Source organism: Salvelinus alpinus, chromosome 30, assembly GCF_045679555.1.
Source record: "Salvelinus alpinus chromosome 30, SLU_Salpinus.1, whole genome shotgun sequence".
Classification (NCBI taxonomy): domain Eukaryota; kingdom Metazoa; phylum Chordata; class Actinopteri; order Salmoniformes; family Salmonidae; genus Salvelinus; species Salvelinus alpinus.
Genome location: NC_092115.1, coordinates 2387664 through 2401489, shown reverse-complemented (window position 1 = coordinate 2401489; position 13826 = coordinate 2387664). Strand labels below are relative to the sequence as shown.

Sequence of the window (13826 nt, the reverse complement as noted above, 5' to 3'; positions counted from 1 at the left end):
GTCCTGTGTGACTGTGTCTGTCTTGCAGCAGGGCAGGTGGGCTACCCAGGTGTGTGACAACCAGCATGGCTTCATCTGTATGAAGAAATCTACCTCCAAACCCACAGGGGACCAGGTGGACACTAACCCAGGCTGCAAACCGGTGAGTGGACAGCCAGGGAGAGCAGAGGTCAGCCAGGGAGAGCAGAGGTCAGCCAGGGAGAGCAGAGGTCAGCCAGGGAGAGCAGAGGTCAGCCAGGGAGAGCAGAGGTCAGCCAGGGAGAGCAGAGGTCAGCCAGGGAGAGCAGAGGTCAGCCAGGGAGAGCAGAGGACAGCCAGGGAGAGCAGAGGTCAGCCAGGGAGAGCAGAGGTCAGCCAGGGAGAGCAGAGGTCAGCCAGGGAGAGCAGAGGTCAGCCAGGGAGAGCAGAGGACAGCCAGGGAGAGCAGAGATCAGCCAGGGAGAGCAGAGGTCAGCCAGGGAGAGCAGAGGTCAGCCAGGGAGAGCAGAGGTCAGCCAGGGAGAGCAGAGGACAGCCAGGGAGAGCAGAGGTCAGCCAGGGAGAGCAGAGGTCAGCCAGGGAGAGCAGAGGTCATGCTCTATAGCGCTGATGTTCTCAGGAACAGCCACATATATGGCTCTCTCTACCGGAGACTGAGGTTCAAGCCTTCCTGATGTCACTCCCACTTCTCCACCTCTGTTTCCAACTGTCTGAATAAAGTAGAACAAATAAACATTCTGTAAATGTGTCAGATTTAGTCAGCTAGCTAGTTGTCAACTGTAGTCCCTGGGCAGGTAGATAGATAATCAACATTTACATCAAAAATCGAATCAAATCAAATGTTATTTGTCACGTGCGCCGAATACAACACGATTCTAGGATAATGGTGTTGATGTGAGCCATGACCAGCCTTACACCTAGACCAGCTCAACAGTCTAACAGCTGTTTCTGACCCTGTTTGTCTCTCTGAAGCATTGGACCAGGCACGGCTCCTACTGCTACTTTGTGGGACCAGAGATCAAGACCTTTGATGAGGCCAAAGAGACATGCAAGAGCTCACAATCATATCTGGCAGATGTTTCTAGCAGGTAAGAAAGAAACCGGGATATACTTCTCTACAGCAAAAATTTGGGCTAGATGAATTTGGCTAGATAATACATTGTCTAATGATAATGAGTTCAGGGTGGACAAAGTTCCGTTATAATGTTTAAAATAATATTCTACTCAAAAACAAACTTATATTTTTTCTTATTTGGTCCACTGTTATGTCATCACAGTTTTTGCTCTATACTGAAAGTGCTCCATCTTGACCCTCGGCTGCTGACACCATTTTGGGGCATTGTATTAACAGTGGACTAAAGGACTAAATGCTAAAATAGAGTTTTTGAGTAAAATATACCTTTAACCATAATGTTTCAATAATGTCATAATGATAACTGTATCCAGGGTGGATAATGTTATAGTGATAATGTTTTATTAATTATGTGTCCAGAGTGGATAATGTTATAATGATAATGTTTTAATAATAATGTGTCCAGGGCGGATAATGTTATAATGATAATGTTTTAATAATAATGTGTCCAGGGCGGATAATGTTATAATGATAATGTTTTAATAATAATGTGTCCAGGGTGTATGATGTTATAATGATAATATTGTACTAATAATGTGTCCAGGGTGGATAATGCTTTCCTGATCAGCCTGGTTGGGTCCAGGCCAGAGCAACACTTCTGGATCGGACTCTCCAACCAGAACCACATCGACATCTTCAGCTGGACGAACAGCAACAGGGTCAGGTATACCCACTGGAACGCACAGATGCCAGGTAAAGGACAACCTCAGAGATGTATAATAGTACTATATATTGTAGTGACCGATGCCAGGTATAGGACAACCACAGATATATATAATAATACTATATATTGTAGTGACAGATGCCAGGTATAGGACAACCTCAGATATATATAATAGTACTATATATTGTAGTGACAGATGCCAGGTATAGGACAACCTCAGAGATGTATAATAGTACTATATATTGTAGTGACAGATGCCAGGTATAGGACAACCTCAGATATATATAATAGTACTAATCAAATCAAATCAAATCAAATCAAATTTATTAGTCACATACACATGGTTAGCAGATGTTAATGCGAGTGTAGCGAAATGCTTGTGCTTCTAGTTCCGACAATGCAGTAATAACCAACAGTAATCTAACCTAACAATTCCACACTACTACCTTACACACACACACAAGTGTAAAGGGATAAAGAATATGTACATAAAGATATATGAATGAGTGGTGGTACAGAACGGCATGGCAGATGCAGTAGATGGTATAGAGTACGGTATATACGTATGAGATGAGTACTGTAGGGTATGTAAACATAAAGTGGCATAGTTTAAAGTGGCTAGTGGTACATGTATTGCATAAAGATGGCAAGATGCAGTAGATGATATAGAGTACAGTATATACATATGAGATGGGTAATGTAGGGTATGTAAACATTGTATTAAGTGGCATTGCTTAAAGTGGCTAGTGGTACATTTTTACATAATTTCCATCAATTCCCATTTTTAAAGTGGCTGGAGTTGAGTCAGTATGTTGGCAGCGGCCGCTAAATGTTAGTGGTGGCTGTTTAACAGTCTGATGGCCTTGAGATAGAAGCTGTTTTTCAGTCTCTCGGTCCCTGCTTTGATGCACCTGTACTGACCTCGCCTTCTGGATGATAGCGGGGTGAACAGGCAGTGGCTTGGGTGGTTGTTGTCCTTGATGATCTTTATGGCCTTCCTGTGACATCGGGTGGTGTAGGTGTCCTGGAGGGCAGGTAGTTTGCCCCTGGTGATGCGTTCTGCAGACCTCACTACCCTCTGGAGAGCCTTACGGTTGTGGGCGGAGCAGTTGCCGTACCAGGCGGTGATACAGCCCGACAGGATGCTCTCGATTGTGCATCTGTAGAAGTTTGTGAGTGCTTTTGGTGACAAGCCGAATTTCTTCAGCCTCCTGAGGTTGAAGAGGCGCTGCTGCGCCTTCTTCACAACGCTGTCTGTGTGGGTGGACCAATTCAGTTTGTCCGTGATGTGTACACCGAGGAACTTAAAACTTTCCACCTTCCCCACTACTGACCCGTCGATGTGGATAGGGGGGTGCTCCCTCTGCTGTTTCCTGAAGTCCACAATCATCTCCTTTGTTTTGTTGACGTTGAGTATGAGGTTATTTTCCTGACACCACACTCCGAGGGCCCTCACCTCCTCCCTGTAGGCCGTCTCGTCGTTGTTGGTAATCAAGCCTACCACTGTAGTGTCATCCGCAAACTTGATGATTGAGTTGGAGGCGTGCATGGCCACGCAGTCGTGGGTGAACAGGGAGTACAGGAGAGGGCTCAGAACGCACCCTTGTGGGGCCCCAGTGTTGAGGATCAGCGGGGTGGAGATGTTGTTACCTACCCTCACCACCTGGGGGCGGCCCGTCAGGAAGTCCAGGACCCAGTTGCACAGGGCGGGGTCGAGACCCAGGGTCTCGAGCTTGATGACGAGTTTGGAGGGTACTATGGTGTTAAATGCTGAGCTGTAATCGATGAACAGCATTCTCACATGGGTATTCCTCTTGTCCAGATGGGTTAGGGCAGTGTGCAGTGTGGTTGCGATTGCGTCGTCTGTGGACCTGTTGGGTCGGTAAGCAAATTGGAGTGGGTCTAGGGTGTCCGGTAGGGTGGAGGTGATATGGTCCTTGACTAGTCTCTCAAAGCACTTCATGATGACGGAAGTGAGTGCTACGGGGCGGTAGTCGTTTAGCTCAGTTACCTTAGCTTTCTTGGGAACAGGAACAATGGTGGCCCTCTTGAAGCATGTGGGAACAGCAGACTGGGATAAGGATTGATTGAATATGTCCGTAAACACACCAGCCAGCTGGTCTGCGCATGCTCTGAGGACGCGGCTGGGAATGCCGTCTGGGCCTGCAGCCTTGCGAGGGTTAACACGTTTAAATGTTTTACTCACCTCGGCTGCAGTGAAGGAGAGCCCGCAGGTTTTGGTAGGGGGCCGTGTCAGTGGCACTGTATTGTCCTCAAAGCGGGCAAAAAAGTTGTTTAGCCTGTCTGGGAGCAAGACATCCTGGTCCTCGACGGGGCTGGTTTTCTTTTTGTAATCCGTGATTGACTGTAGACCCTGCCACATACCTCTTGTGTCTGAGCTGTTGAATTTCGACTCGATTTTGTCTCTGTACTGAGACTTAGCCTGTTTGATTGCCTTGCGGAGAGAATAGCTACACTGTTTGTATTCGGTCATGCTTCCGGTCACCTTGCCCTGGTTAAAAGCAGTGGTTCGCGCTTTCAGTTTCACGCGAATGCTGCCGTCAATCCACGGTTTCTGGTTTGGGAATGTTTTTATCGTTGCTGTGGGTACGACATCGTCAATGCACTTCCTAATGAACTCGCTCACCGAATCAGCATATTCGTCAATATTGTTGTTGGACGCGATGCGGAACATATTCCAATCCGCGTGATCGAAGCAGTCTTGAAGCGTGGATTCAGATTGGTCGGACCAGCGTTGAACAGACCTGAGCGCGGGAGCTTGTTGTTTTAGTTTCTGTTTGTAGGCTGGAATCAACAAAATGGAGTCGTGGTCAGCTTTTCCGAAAGGGGGGCGGGGGAGGGCCTTATAAGCGTCGCGGAAATTAGTATAACAATGGTCTAGTGTTTTTCCAGCCCTGGTAGCACAATCGATATGCTGATAGAATTTAGGGAGTTTTGTTTTTAGATTAGCCTTGTTAAAATCCCCAGCTACGATGAATGCAGCCTCAGGGTGTGTGGTTTCCAGTTTACAAAGAGTCAGATAAAGTTCGTTCAGGGCCATCGATGTGTCTGCTTGGGGGGGAATGTATACGGCTGTGATTATGATTGACGAGAATTCCCTTGGTAGATAATGCGGTCGACATTTGATTGTGAGGAGTTCTAGATCAGGTGAACAGAACGACTTGAGTTCTTGTGTGTTGTTATGATGATCACACCACTTCTCGTTAATCATAAGGCATACCCCCCCGCCCCTCTTCTTACCAGAAAGATGTTTGTTTCTGTCGGCGCGATGCATGAAGAAACCAGCTGGCTGCACCGACTCCGTTAGCGTCCCTTGAGTTAGCCATGTTTCCGTGAAGCAGAGCACGTTGCAATCCCTGATGTCTCTCTGGAATGCTACCCGTGCTCGGATTTCATCAACCTTATTGTCAAGAGACTGGACATTGGCGAGTAGTATGCTAGGGAGTGGAGCGCGATGTGCCCGTCTCCGAAGCCTGACCACGAGACCGCCACGTTTTCCCCTTTTTCGGCGTCGCCCAGGGTCGCCGGCTGGGATCAGATCCATTGTATTGGGTGGAAGGCAGAACACTGGATCCGTTTCGGGAAAGTCATATTCCTGGTAGGAACGATGATGAGTTGACGTTAATCGTATATTCAGTAGTTCCTCCCGACTGTATGTAATGAAACCTAAGATTACCCGGGGTACCGATGTAAGAAATAACACGTAAAAAAACAAAATACTGCATATTTTCCAAGGAACACGAAGCGAGGCGGCCATCTCTTTTCGGCGCCGGAAGTTAGACAGTTAGACTATATATTGTAGTGACAGATGCCAGGTATAGGACAACCTCAGAGATGTATAATAGTACTATATATTGTAGTGACAGATGCCAGGTATAGGACAACCTCAGATATATATAATAGTACTATATATTGTCGTGACAGATGCCAGGTATAGGACAACCACAGAGATGTATAATAGTACTATATATTGTATTGACCATGTGTTTAGAAGCGTGTTCATCAACTCCCCCAAGGGAGCATGCTTTCTTGGGGGAGTCGATGGTGTGCAGGGCCAGAAAGTTCAGGGTTCACCGACCACTATCTGTTTCATTACAATAATATATAATGATAATGTATCATATTCATATAATATCAAACCTGTTGTAATTCTTTGGGGAGAAGGTGAATGGTGTTGTTTCGATACAAGAGTATGTACGATGTCTATGAGGTAGGAGTCTGACTACAGTTCTATAGTAGGAGTCTGACTACAGTTCTATGGTAGGAGTCTGACTACAGTTCTATAGTAGGAGTCTGACTACAGTTCTATAGTAGGAGTCTGACTACAGTTCTATAGTAGGAGTCTGACTACAGTTCTATGGTAGGAGTCTGACTACAGTTCTATAGTAGGAGTCTGACTACAGTTCTATAGTAGGAGTCTGACTACAGTTCTATAGTAGGAGTCTGACTACAGTTCTAAGGTAGGAGTCTGACTACAGTTCTATAGTAGGAGTCTGACTACAGTTCTATAGTAGAGGTCTGACTACAGTCCTATAGTAGGAGTCTGACTACAGTTCTATAGTAGGAGTCTGACTACAGTTCTATAGTAGGAGTCTGACTACAATTCTATAGTAGGAGTCAGACTACAGTTCTATAGTAGGAGTCTGACTACAGTTCTATAGTGGGAGTCGGACTACAGTTCTATAGTAGGAGTCTGACTACAGTTCTATAGTAGTAGTCTGACTACAATTCTATAGTAGGAGTCGGACTACAGTTCTATAGTAGGAGTCTGACTACAGTTCTATAGTAGGAGTCTGACTACAGTTCTATAGTAGGAGTCTGACTACAGTTCTAAGGTAGGAGTCTGACTACCGTTCTATAGTAGGAGTCTGACTACAGTTCTATAGTAGGAGTCTGACTACAGTTCTATAGTAGGAGTCTGACTACAGTTCTATAGTAGGAGTCTGACTACAGTTCTATAGTAGGAGTCTGACTACAGTCCTATAGTAGGAGTCTGACTACAGTTCTATAGTAGGAGTCTGACTACAGTTCTATGGTAGGAGTCTGACTACAGTTCTATAGTAGGAGTCTGACTACAGTTCTATAGTAGGAGTCTGACTACAGTTCTATAGTAGGAGTCTGACTACAGTTCTATAGTAGGAGTCTGACTACAGTCCTATAGTAGGAGTCTGACTACAGTTCTATAGTAGGAGTCTGACTACAGTCCTATAGTAGGAGTCTGACTACAGTTCTATGGTAGGAGTCTGACTACAGTCCTATAGTAGGAGTCTGACTACAGTCCTATAGTAGGAGTCTGACTACAGTTCTATAGTAGGAGTCTGACTACAGTTCTATGGTAGGAGTCTGACTACAGTTCTATAGTAGGAGTCTGACTACAGTTCTATAGTAGGAGTCTGACTACAGTTCTATAGTAGGAGTCTGACTACAGTTCTATAGTAGAGGTCTGACTACAGTCCTATAGTAGGAGTCTGACTACAGTCCTATAGTAGGAGTCTGACTACAGTTCTATAGTAGGAGTCTGACTACAGTTCTATAGTAGGAGTCGGACTACAGTTCTATAGTAGGAGTCGGACTACAGTTCTATAGTAGGAGTCTGACTACAGTTCTATAGTAGGAGTCTGACTACAGTTCTATAGTAGGAGTCTGACTACAGTTCTATAGTAGGAGTCTGACTACAGGTCTATAGTAGGAGTCTGACTACAGGTCTATAGTAGGAGTCTGACTACAGGTCTATAGTAGGAGTCTGACTACAGTTCTATAGTAGGAGTCTGACTACAGTTCTATAGTAGGAGGCTGACTACAGTTCTATAGTAGGAGTCTGACTACAGTTCTATAGTAGGAGTCTGACTACAGTTCTATAGTAGGAGTCTGACTACAGTTCTATAGTAGGAGTCTGACTACAGTTCTATATAACTGAATCTCATTGAACATGGTAATAGGTGCTCTTAACTGTGAAACTGAATGTTGCTCTGTATTTGTGTTCTCTCTTCGCATCAACTTTGACCTCAGGCAGTAGACAGGGTTGTGTGGCCATGACAACAGGGACTCTAGCTGGATTATGGGATGTGCTGAGCTGCACCAATCAGGAGAAGTATATCTGTAAACACCTGGCAGAAGGAGCGGGGCCAACACCAGAACCAATCACACCTGTCCCTCCCAGGTGCTATGAGGGCTGGAGTCCTCTGGGGTCTAGGAGCTACTGCTTCAAGGTAGACATAAGAATGAAACTAATATGTATTCTGACTGTAGTAACAACCTCTAGAGGAGTTAAAACCTCTTAAGGATTAGCCCCTGTTTTCTTTTTTCTCTTACAATGACATACCCAAGTCTAACTGCTTGTAGCTCAGGACCTGAAGCAAGGATATGCCTATTCTTGATACCATTTGAAAGGAAAACACTTTGAAGTTTATGGAAATGTGAAAGGAATGTAGTAGAATATAACACAATAGATCTGGTAAAAGATAATACAAAGAAAAACCCAACCATTCTTTTGTATTTTTTTTGTACCATCATCTTTGAAATGCAAGAGAAAGGCCATAATTTATTATTCCAGCCCAGGTGCAATTGAGATTTTGGCCACTAGATGGCATCAGTGTATTGTAAAGTTTTAGACTGATCCAAAGAACCAAAGCATTTCTGTTCAAAATTCAAGACTGCCCAAATGTGCCAAATATGTTTATTAATAACTTTTCTTGTTAAAAATTGTGCACTCTCCTCAAACAATAGCATGGTATTATTTCACTGTAATAGCTACTGTAAATTGGACAGTACAGTTAGATTAACAAGAATTTAAGCTTTCTGCCAATATCAGATATGTCTATATCCTGGGAAATGTTCTTGTTTCTCACAACCTCATGCTAATCGCATTAGCCTACGTTAGCTCAGCCGTCCCGTGGAAGGGACACCGATCCCGAAGAAGTTTTTTAATGTTGTTCCTCCTCATTTGACATCTATACAGCCAGGTTCTACAATATAACAACATAATAATAATATCTGCCATTTAGGAGACGCTTTTATCCACAGTCATGCAAGAGTACATTTTGCAGTATGGGTGGTCTCGGGAATCAAACCCAATATCCTGGTCTTGCAAGCACCATGTCCTACCAACTGATCTACAGAGGTTCTAGGTCATTTAGGACAATGACCTGGTTTGTCGTCACTTAAGGATCTCTTCCTAACTGTAGCAGATCATGATCCAGAGACAGTCTGTAGGATAAGGATCTCTTCCTAACTGTAGCAGATCATGATCCAGAGACAGTCTGTAGGATAAGGATCTCTTCCTAACTGTAACAGATCATGATCCAGAGACAGTCTGTAGGATAAGGATCTCTTCCTAACTGTAGCAGATAATGATCCAGAGACAGTCTGTAGGATAAGGATCTCTTCCTAACTGTAGCAGATCATGATGCAGAGACAGTCTGTAGGATAAGGATCTCTTCCTAACTGTAACAGATCATGATGCAGAGACAGTCTGTAGGATAAGGATCTCTTCCTAACTGTAACGGATCATGATCCAGAGACAGTCTGTAGGATAAGGATCTCTTCCTAACTGTAACAGATCATGATGCAAAGACAGTCTGTAGGATAAGGATCTCTTCCTAACTGTAACAGATCATGATGCAGAGACAGTCTGTAGGATAAGGATCTCTTCCTAACTGTAACAGATCATGATCCAGAGACAGTCTGTAGGATAAGGATCTCTTCCTAACTGTAACAGATCATGATGCAGAGACAGTCTGTAGGATAAGGATCTCTTCCTAACTGTAACAGATCATGATCCAGAGACAGTCTGTAGGATAAGGATCTCTTCCTAACTGTAACGGATCATGATCCAGAGACAGTCTGTAGGATAAGGATCTCTTCCTAACTGTAGCAGATCATGATCCAGAGACAGTCTGTAGGATAAGGATCTCTTCCTAACTGTAACAGATCATGATCCAGAGACAGTCTGTAGGATAAGGATCTCTTCCTAACTTTAACAGATCATGATCCAGAGACAGTCTGTAGGATAAGGATCTCTTCCTAACTGTAACGGATCATGATCCAGAGACAGTCTGTAGGATAAGGATCTCTTCCTAACTGTAGCAGATCATGATCCAGAGACAGTCTGTAGGATAAGGATCTCTTCCTAACTGTAGCAGATCATGATCCAGAGACAGTCTGTAGGATAAGGATCTCTTCCTAACTGTAACAGATCATGATCCAGAGACAGTCTGTAGGATAAGGATCTCTTCCTAACTGTAACAGATCATGATCCAGAGACAGTCTGTAGGATAAGGATCTCTTCCTAACTGTAACAGATCATGATGCAGAGACAGTCTGTAGGATAAGGATCTCTTCCTAACTGTAACAGATCATGATGCAGAGACAGTCTGTAGGATAAGGATCTCTTCCTAACTGTAACAGATCATGATCCAGAGACAGTCTGTAGGATAAGGATCTCTTCCTAACTGTAACAGATCATGATCCAGAGACAGTCTGTGTCTTAAAAGTATTTTACCTGTGTAGTGCCCATAGGGCTCTGGTCAAAAGTAGTACACTACCCATAGGGCTCTGGTCAAAAGTAGTGCACTACCCATAGGGCTCTGGTCTAAAGTAGTACACTACCCATAGGGCTCTGGTCTAAAGTAGTGCACTACCCATAGGGCTCTGGTCAAAAGTAGTACACTACCCATAGGGCTCTGGTCTAAAGTAGTGCACTACCCATAGGGCTCTGGTCAAAAGTAGTGCACTACCCATAGCTCTCTGGTCTAAAGTAGTACACTACCCATAGGGCTCTGGTCTAAAGTAGTGCACTACCCATAGGGCTCTGGTCTAAAGTAGTGCACTACCCATAGGGCTCTGGTCAAAAGTAGTGCACTACCCATAGCTCTCTGGTCTAAAGTAGTACACTACCCACAGGGCTCTGGTCTAAAGTAGTGCACTACCCATAGGGCTCTGGTCAAAAGTAGTGCACTACCCATAGGGCTCTGGTCTAAAGTAGTGCACTACCCATAGGGCTCTGGTCAAATGTAGTGCACTACCCACTGGGCTCTGGTCTAAAGTAGTGCACTACCCATAGGACTCTGGTCTAAAGTAGTGCACTACCCATAGGGCTCTGGTCTAAAGTAGTGCACTACCCATAGGGCTCTGGTCAAATGTAGTGCACTACCCATAGGGCTCTGGTCTAAAGTAGTACACTACCCATAGGGCTCTGGTCAAATGTAGTGCACTACCCACTGGGCTCTGGTCTAAAGTAGTGCACTACCCATAGGGCTCTGGTCAAAAGTAGTGCACTACCCATAGGGCTCTGGTCAAATGTAGTGCACTACCCATAGGGCTCTGGTCTAAAGTAGTACACTACCCATAGGGCTCTGGTCAAAAGTAGTGCACTACCCATAGGGCTCTGGTCTGCACTGAATAGGTTGTCTGTCTGGTCCAGTTCTTTACAGGGCATCACGCAGATAAGAAGACCTGGTTTGAGGCTCGGGACTTCTGCAGGGGGATTGGAGGAGACCTACTCAGCATCCACAGTTCTACAGACCTCCAGTCTATGCATCATGTGTAAGTTCTTCAACCTCACTTAAACACTCAGATATGCCAACACAAACCTTTATCGGTTAGCAACGATTCCAGCCCCCAATAATCTTCGACAGGTCTAATTCTAGGATCCAAAGAGTCAACCTATAAAAGTTTAATAACATGTTTGTTACCTATAAAGGTTTAGTAACATGTTTGTTACCTATAAAGGTTTAATAACATGTTTGTTACCTATAAAGGTTTAGTAACATGTTTGTTACCTATAAAGGTTTAGTAACATGTTTGTTACCTATAAAGGTTTAATAACATGTTTGTTACCTATAAAGGTTTAGTAACATGTTTGTTACCTATAAAGGTTTAGTAACATGTTTGTTACCTATAAAGGTTTAATAACATGTTTGTTACCTATAAAGGTTTAGTAACATGTTTGTTACCTATAAAGGTTTAATAACATGTTTGTTACCTATAAAGGTTTAGTAACATGTTTGTTACCTATAAAGGTTTAGTAACATGTTTGTTACCTATAAAGGTTTAGTAACATGTTTGTTACCTATAAAGGTTTAGTAACATGTTTGTTACCTATAAAGGTTTAGTAACATGTTTGTTACCTATAAAGGTTTAATAACATGTTTGTTACCTATAAAGGTTTAGTAACATATTTGTTACCTATAAAGGTTTAATAACATGTTTGTTACCTATAAAGGTTTAATAACATGTATATGACAGTTCTATTTCCACCTTCTTCCAGGGTTTTGGATACCGTAGCCATGGTGATAATAGAGTATTGTTCTGGATACCGTAGCCATGGTGATAATAGAGTATTGTTTTGGATACCGTAGCCATGGTGATAATATAGTGTTGTTTTGGATACCGTAGCCATGGTGATAATATAGTATTGTTCTGGATACCGTAGCCATGGTGATAATAGAGTATTGTTTTGGATACCGTAGCCATGGTGATAATATAGTATTGTTTTGGATCCCTTAGCCGTGGTGGGACTTCCTGGATCGGCCTGAGTGCTCAGGATCCCAACGCTGGCTACGCCTGGACTGATGGGTCGCCAGTGAGTAATGTTTGCATAATAATACAGATACTAATACTACTACTAATTATAATACTAACAGTAATACTACTACTACTACTGCTACTAATAGTAATACTACTACTACTACTGCTACTAATAGTAATACTACTACTACTACTGCTACTAATAGTAATACTACTACTGCTACTAATAGTACAACTACTACTACTACTGCTACTAATAGTAATACTACTATTACTACTGCTACTAACAGTAATACTACTACTACTACTGCTACTAACAGTAATACTACTACTACTACTGCTACTAATAGTAATACTACTATTACTACTGCTACTAATAGTAATACTACTATTACTACTGCTACTAATAGTAATACTACTACTGCTACTAATAGTACAACTACTACTACTACTGCTACTAATAGTAATACTACTACTACTACTGCTACTAACAGTAATACTACTACTACTACTGCTACTAACAGTAATACTACTACTACTACTGCTACTAATAGTAATACTACTATTACTACTGCTACTAATAGTAATACTACTATTACTACTGCTACTAATAGTAATACTACTACTGCTACTAATAGTACAACTACTACTACTACTGCTACTAATAGTAATACTACTATTACTACTGCTACTAATAGTAATACTACTAGTAATACTGCTACTAATAGTAATACTACTACTACTAATATAATAATAATAATACTACTATTACTACTGCTACTAATAGTAATACTACTACTACTACTACTAATAGTAATACTGCTACTAATAGTAATACTACTATTACTACTAATATACTACTACTACTAATAATAATAATACTGCTACTAATATAACAATAGTAATAATACTACTGCTACTAATATAATAATAGTAATACTACTACTACTACTACTAATAGTAATACTACCACTACTAATAGTAATACTACTACTACTAATAGTAATACTACTACTACTACTACAAATTATACGAATAATAGTAATACTACTACTACTAGTAATATATATATACTACTACTACTAATAGTGATACTACTACTACTACTACTAAATATAATAATAATAGTAATACTACTACTACTACTACTACTACTCCTAATGGTAATACTACTACTAATTATAATAATAATACTACTTTGACTAATAATACTACTACTACTACCACTAATAGTAATACTACTACTTCTGCTAATTATAATAATAATAGTAATACTACTACTACTTTTAATACTACTGCTACTACTACCACTACTTTTAATACTACTACTACTACCACTACTACTACTACTACTACTACTACTACTAGAAATACTACTACTACTACTACTAATAATAGTAATACTTCTACTACTACTAATACTACTACTACTACTAATAATAATAATACAAATAGTAATACTACTACTACTAGTAATATAAATACTACTACTAATATTACTAC

General features: G+C 42.0%; 1 protein-coding gene across 2 annotated transcripts in view; it reads left to right on the top strand.

Moving 5' to 3' along the window:
• The window catches only part of LOC139559907 (macrophage mannose receptor 1-like), a 60835-nt gene that overhangs the window by 12505 nt on the left and 34504 nt on the right, over window positions 1-13826 (top strand). Inside the window, exons 9-14 of one of the 2 annotated variants that reach the window (XM_071376354.1) lie at window positions 32-142; window positions 952-1067; window positions 1656-1804; window positions 7806-8005; window positions 11218-11339; window positions 12303-12378. In XM_071376354.1, coding sequence (XP_071232455.1) covers window positions 32-142; window positions 952-1067; window positions 1656-1804; window positions 7806-8005; window positions 11218-11339; window positions 12303-12378 — 774 coding nt within the window. Of the gene's footprint in view, window positions 1-28; window positions 143-951; window positions 1068-1655; window positions 1805-7805; window positions 8006-11217; window positions 11340-12302; window positions 12379-13826 lie in introns of both variants that reach the window. The other variant, XM_071376353.1, reaches the window with a different exon arrangement.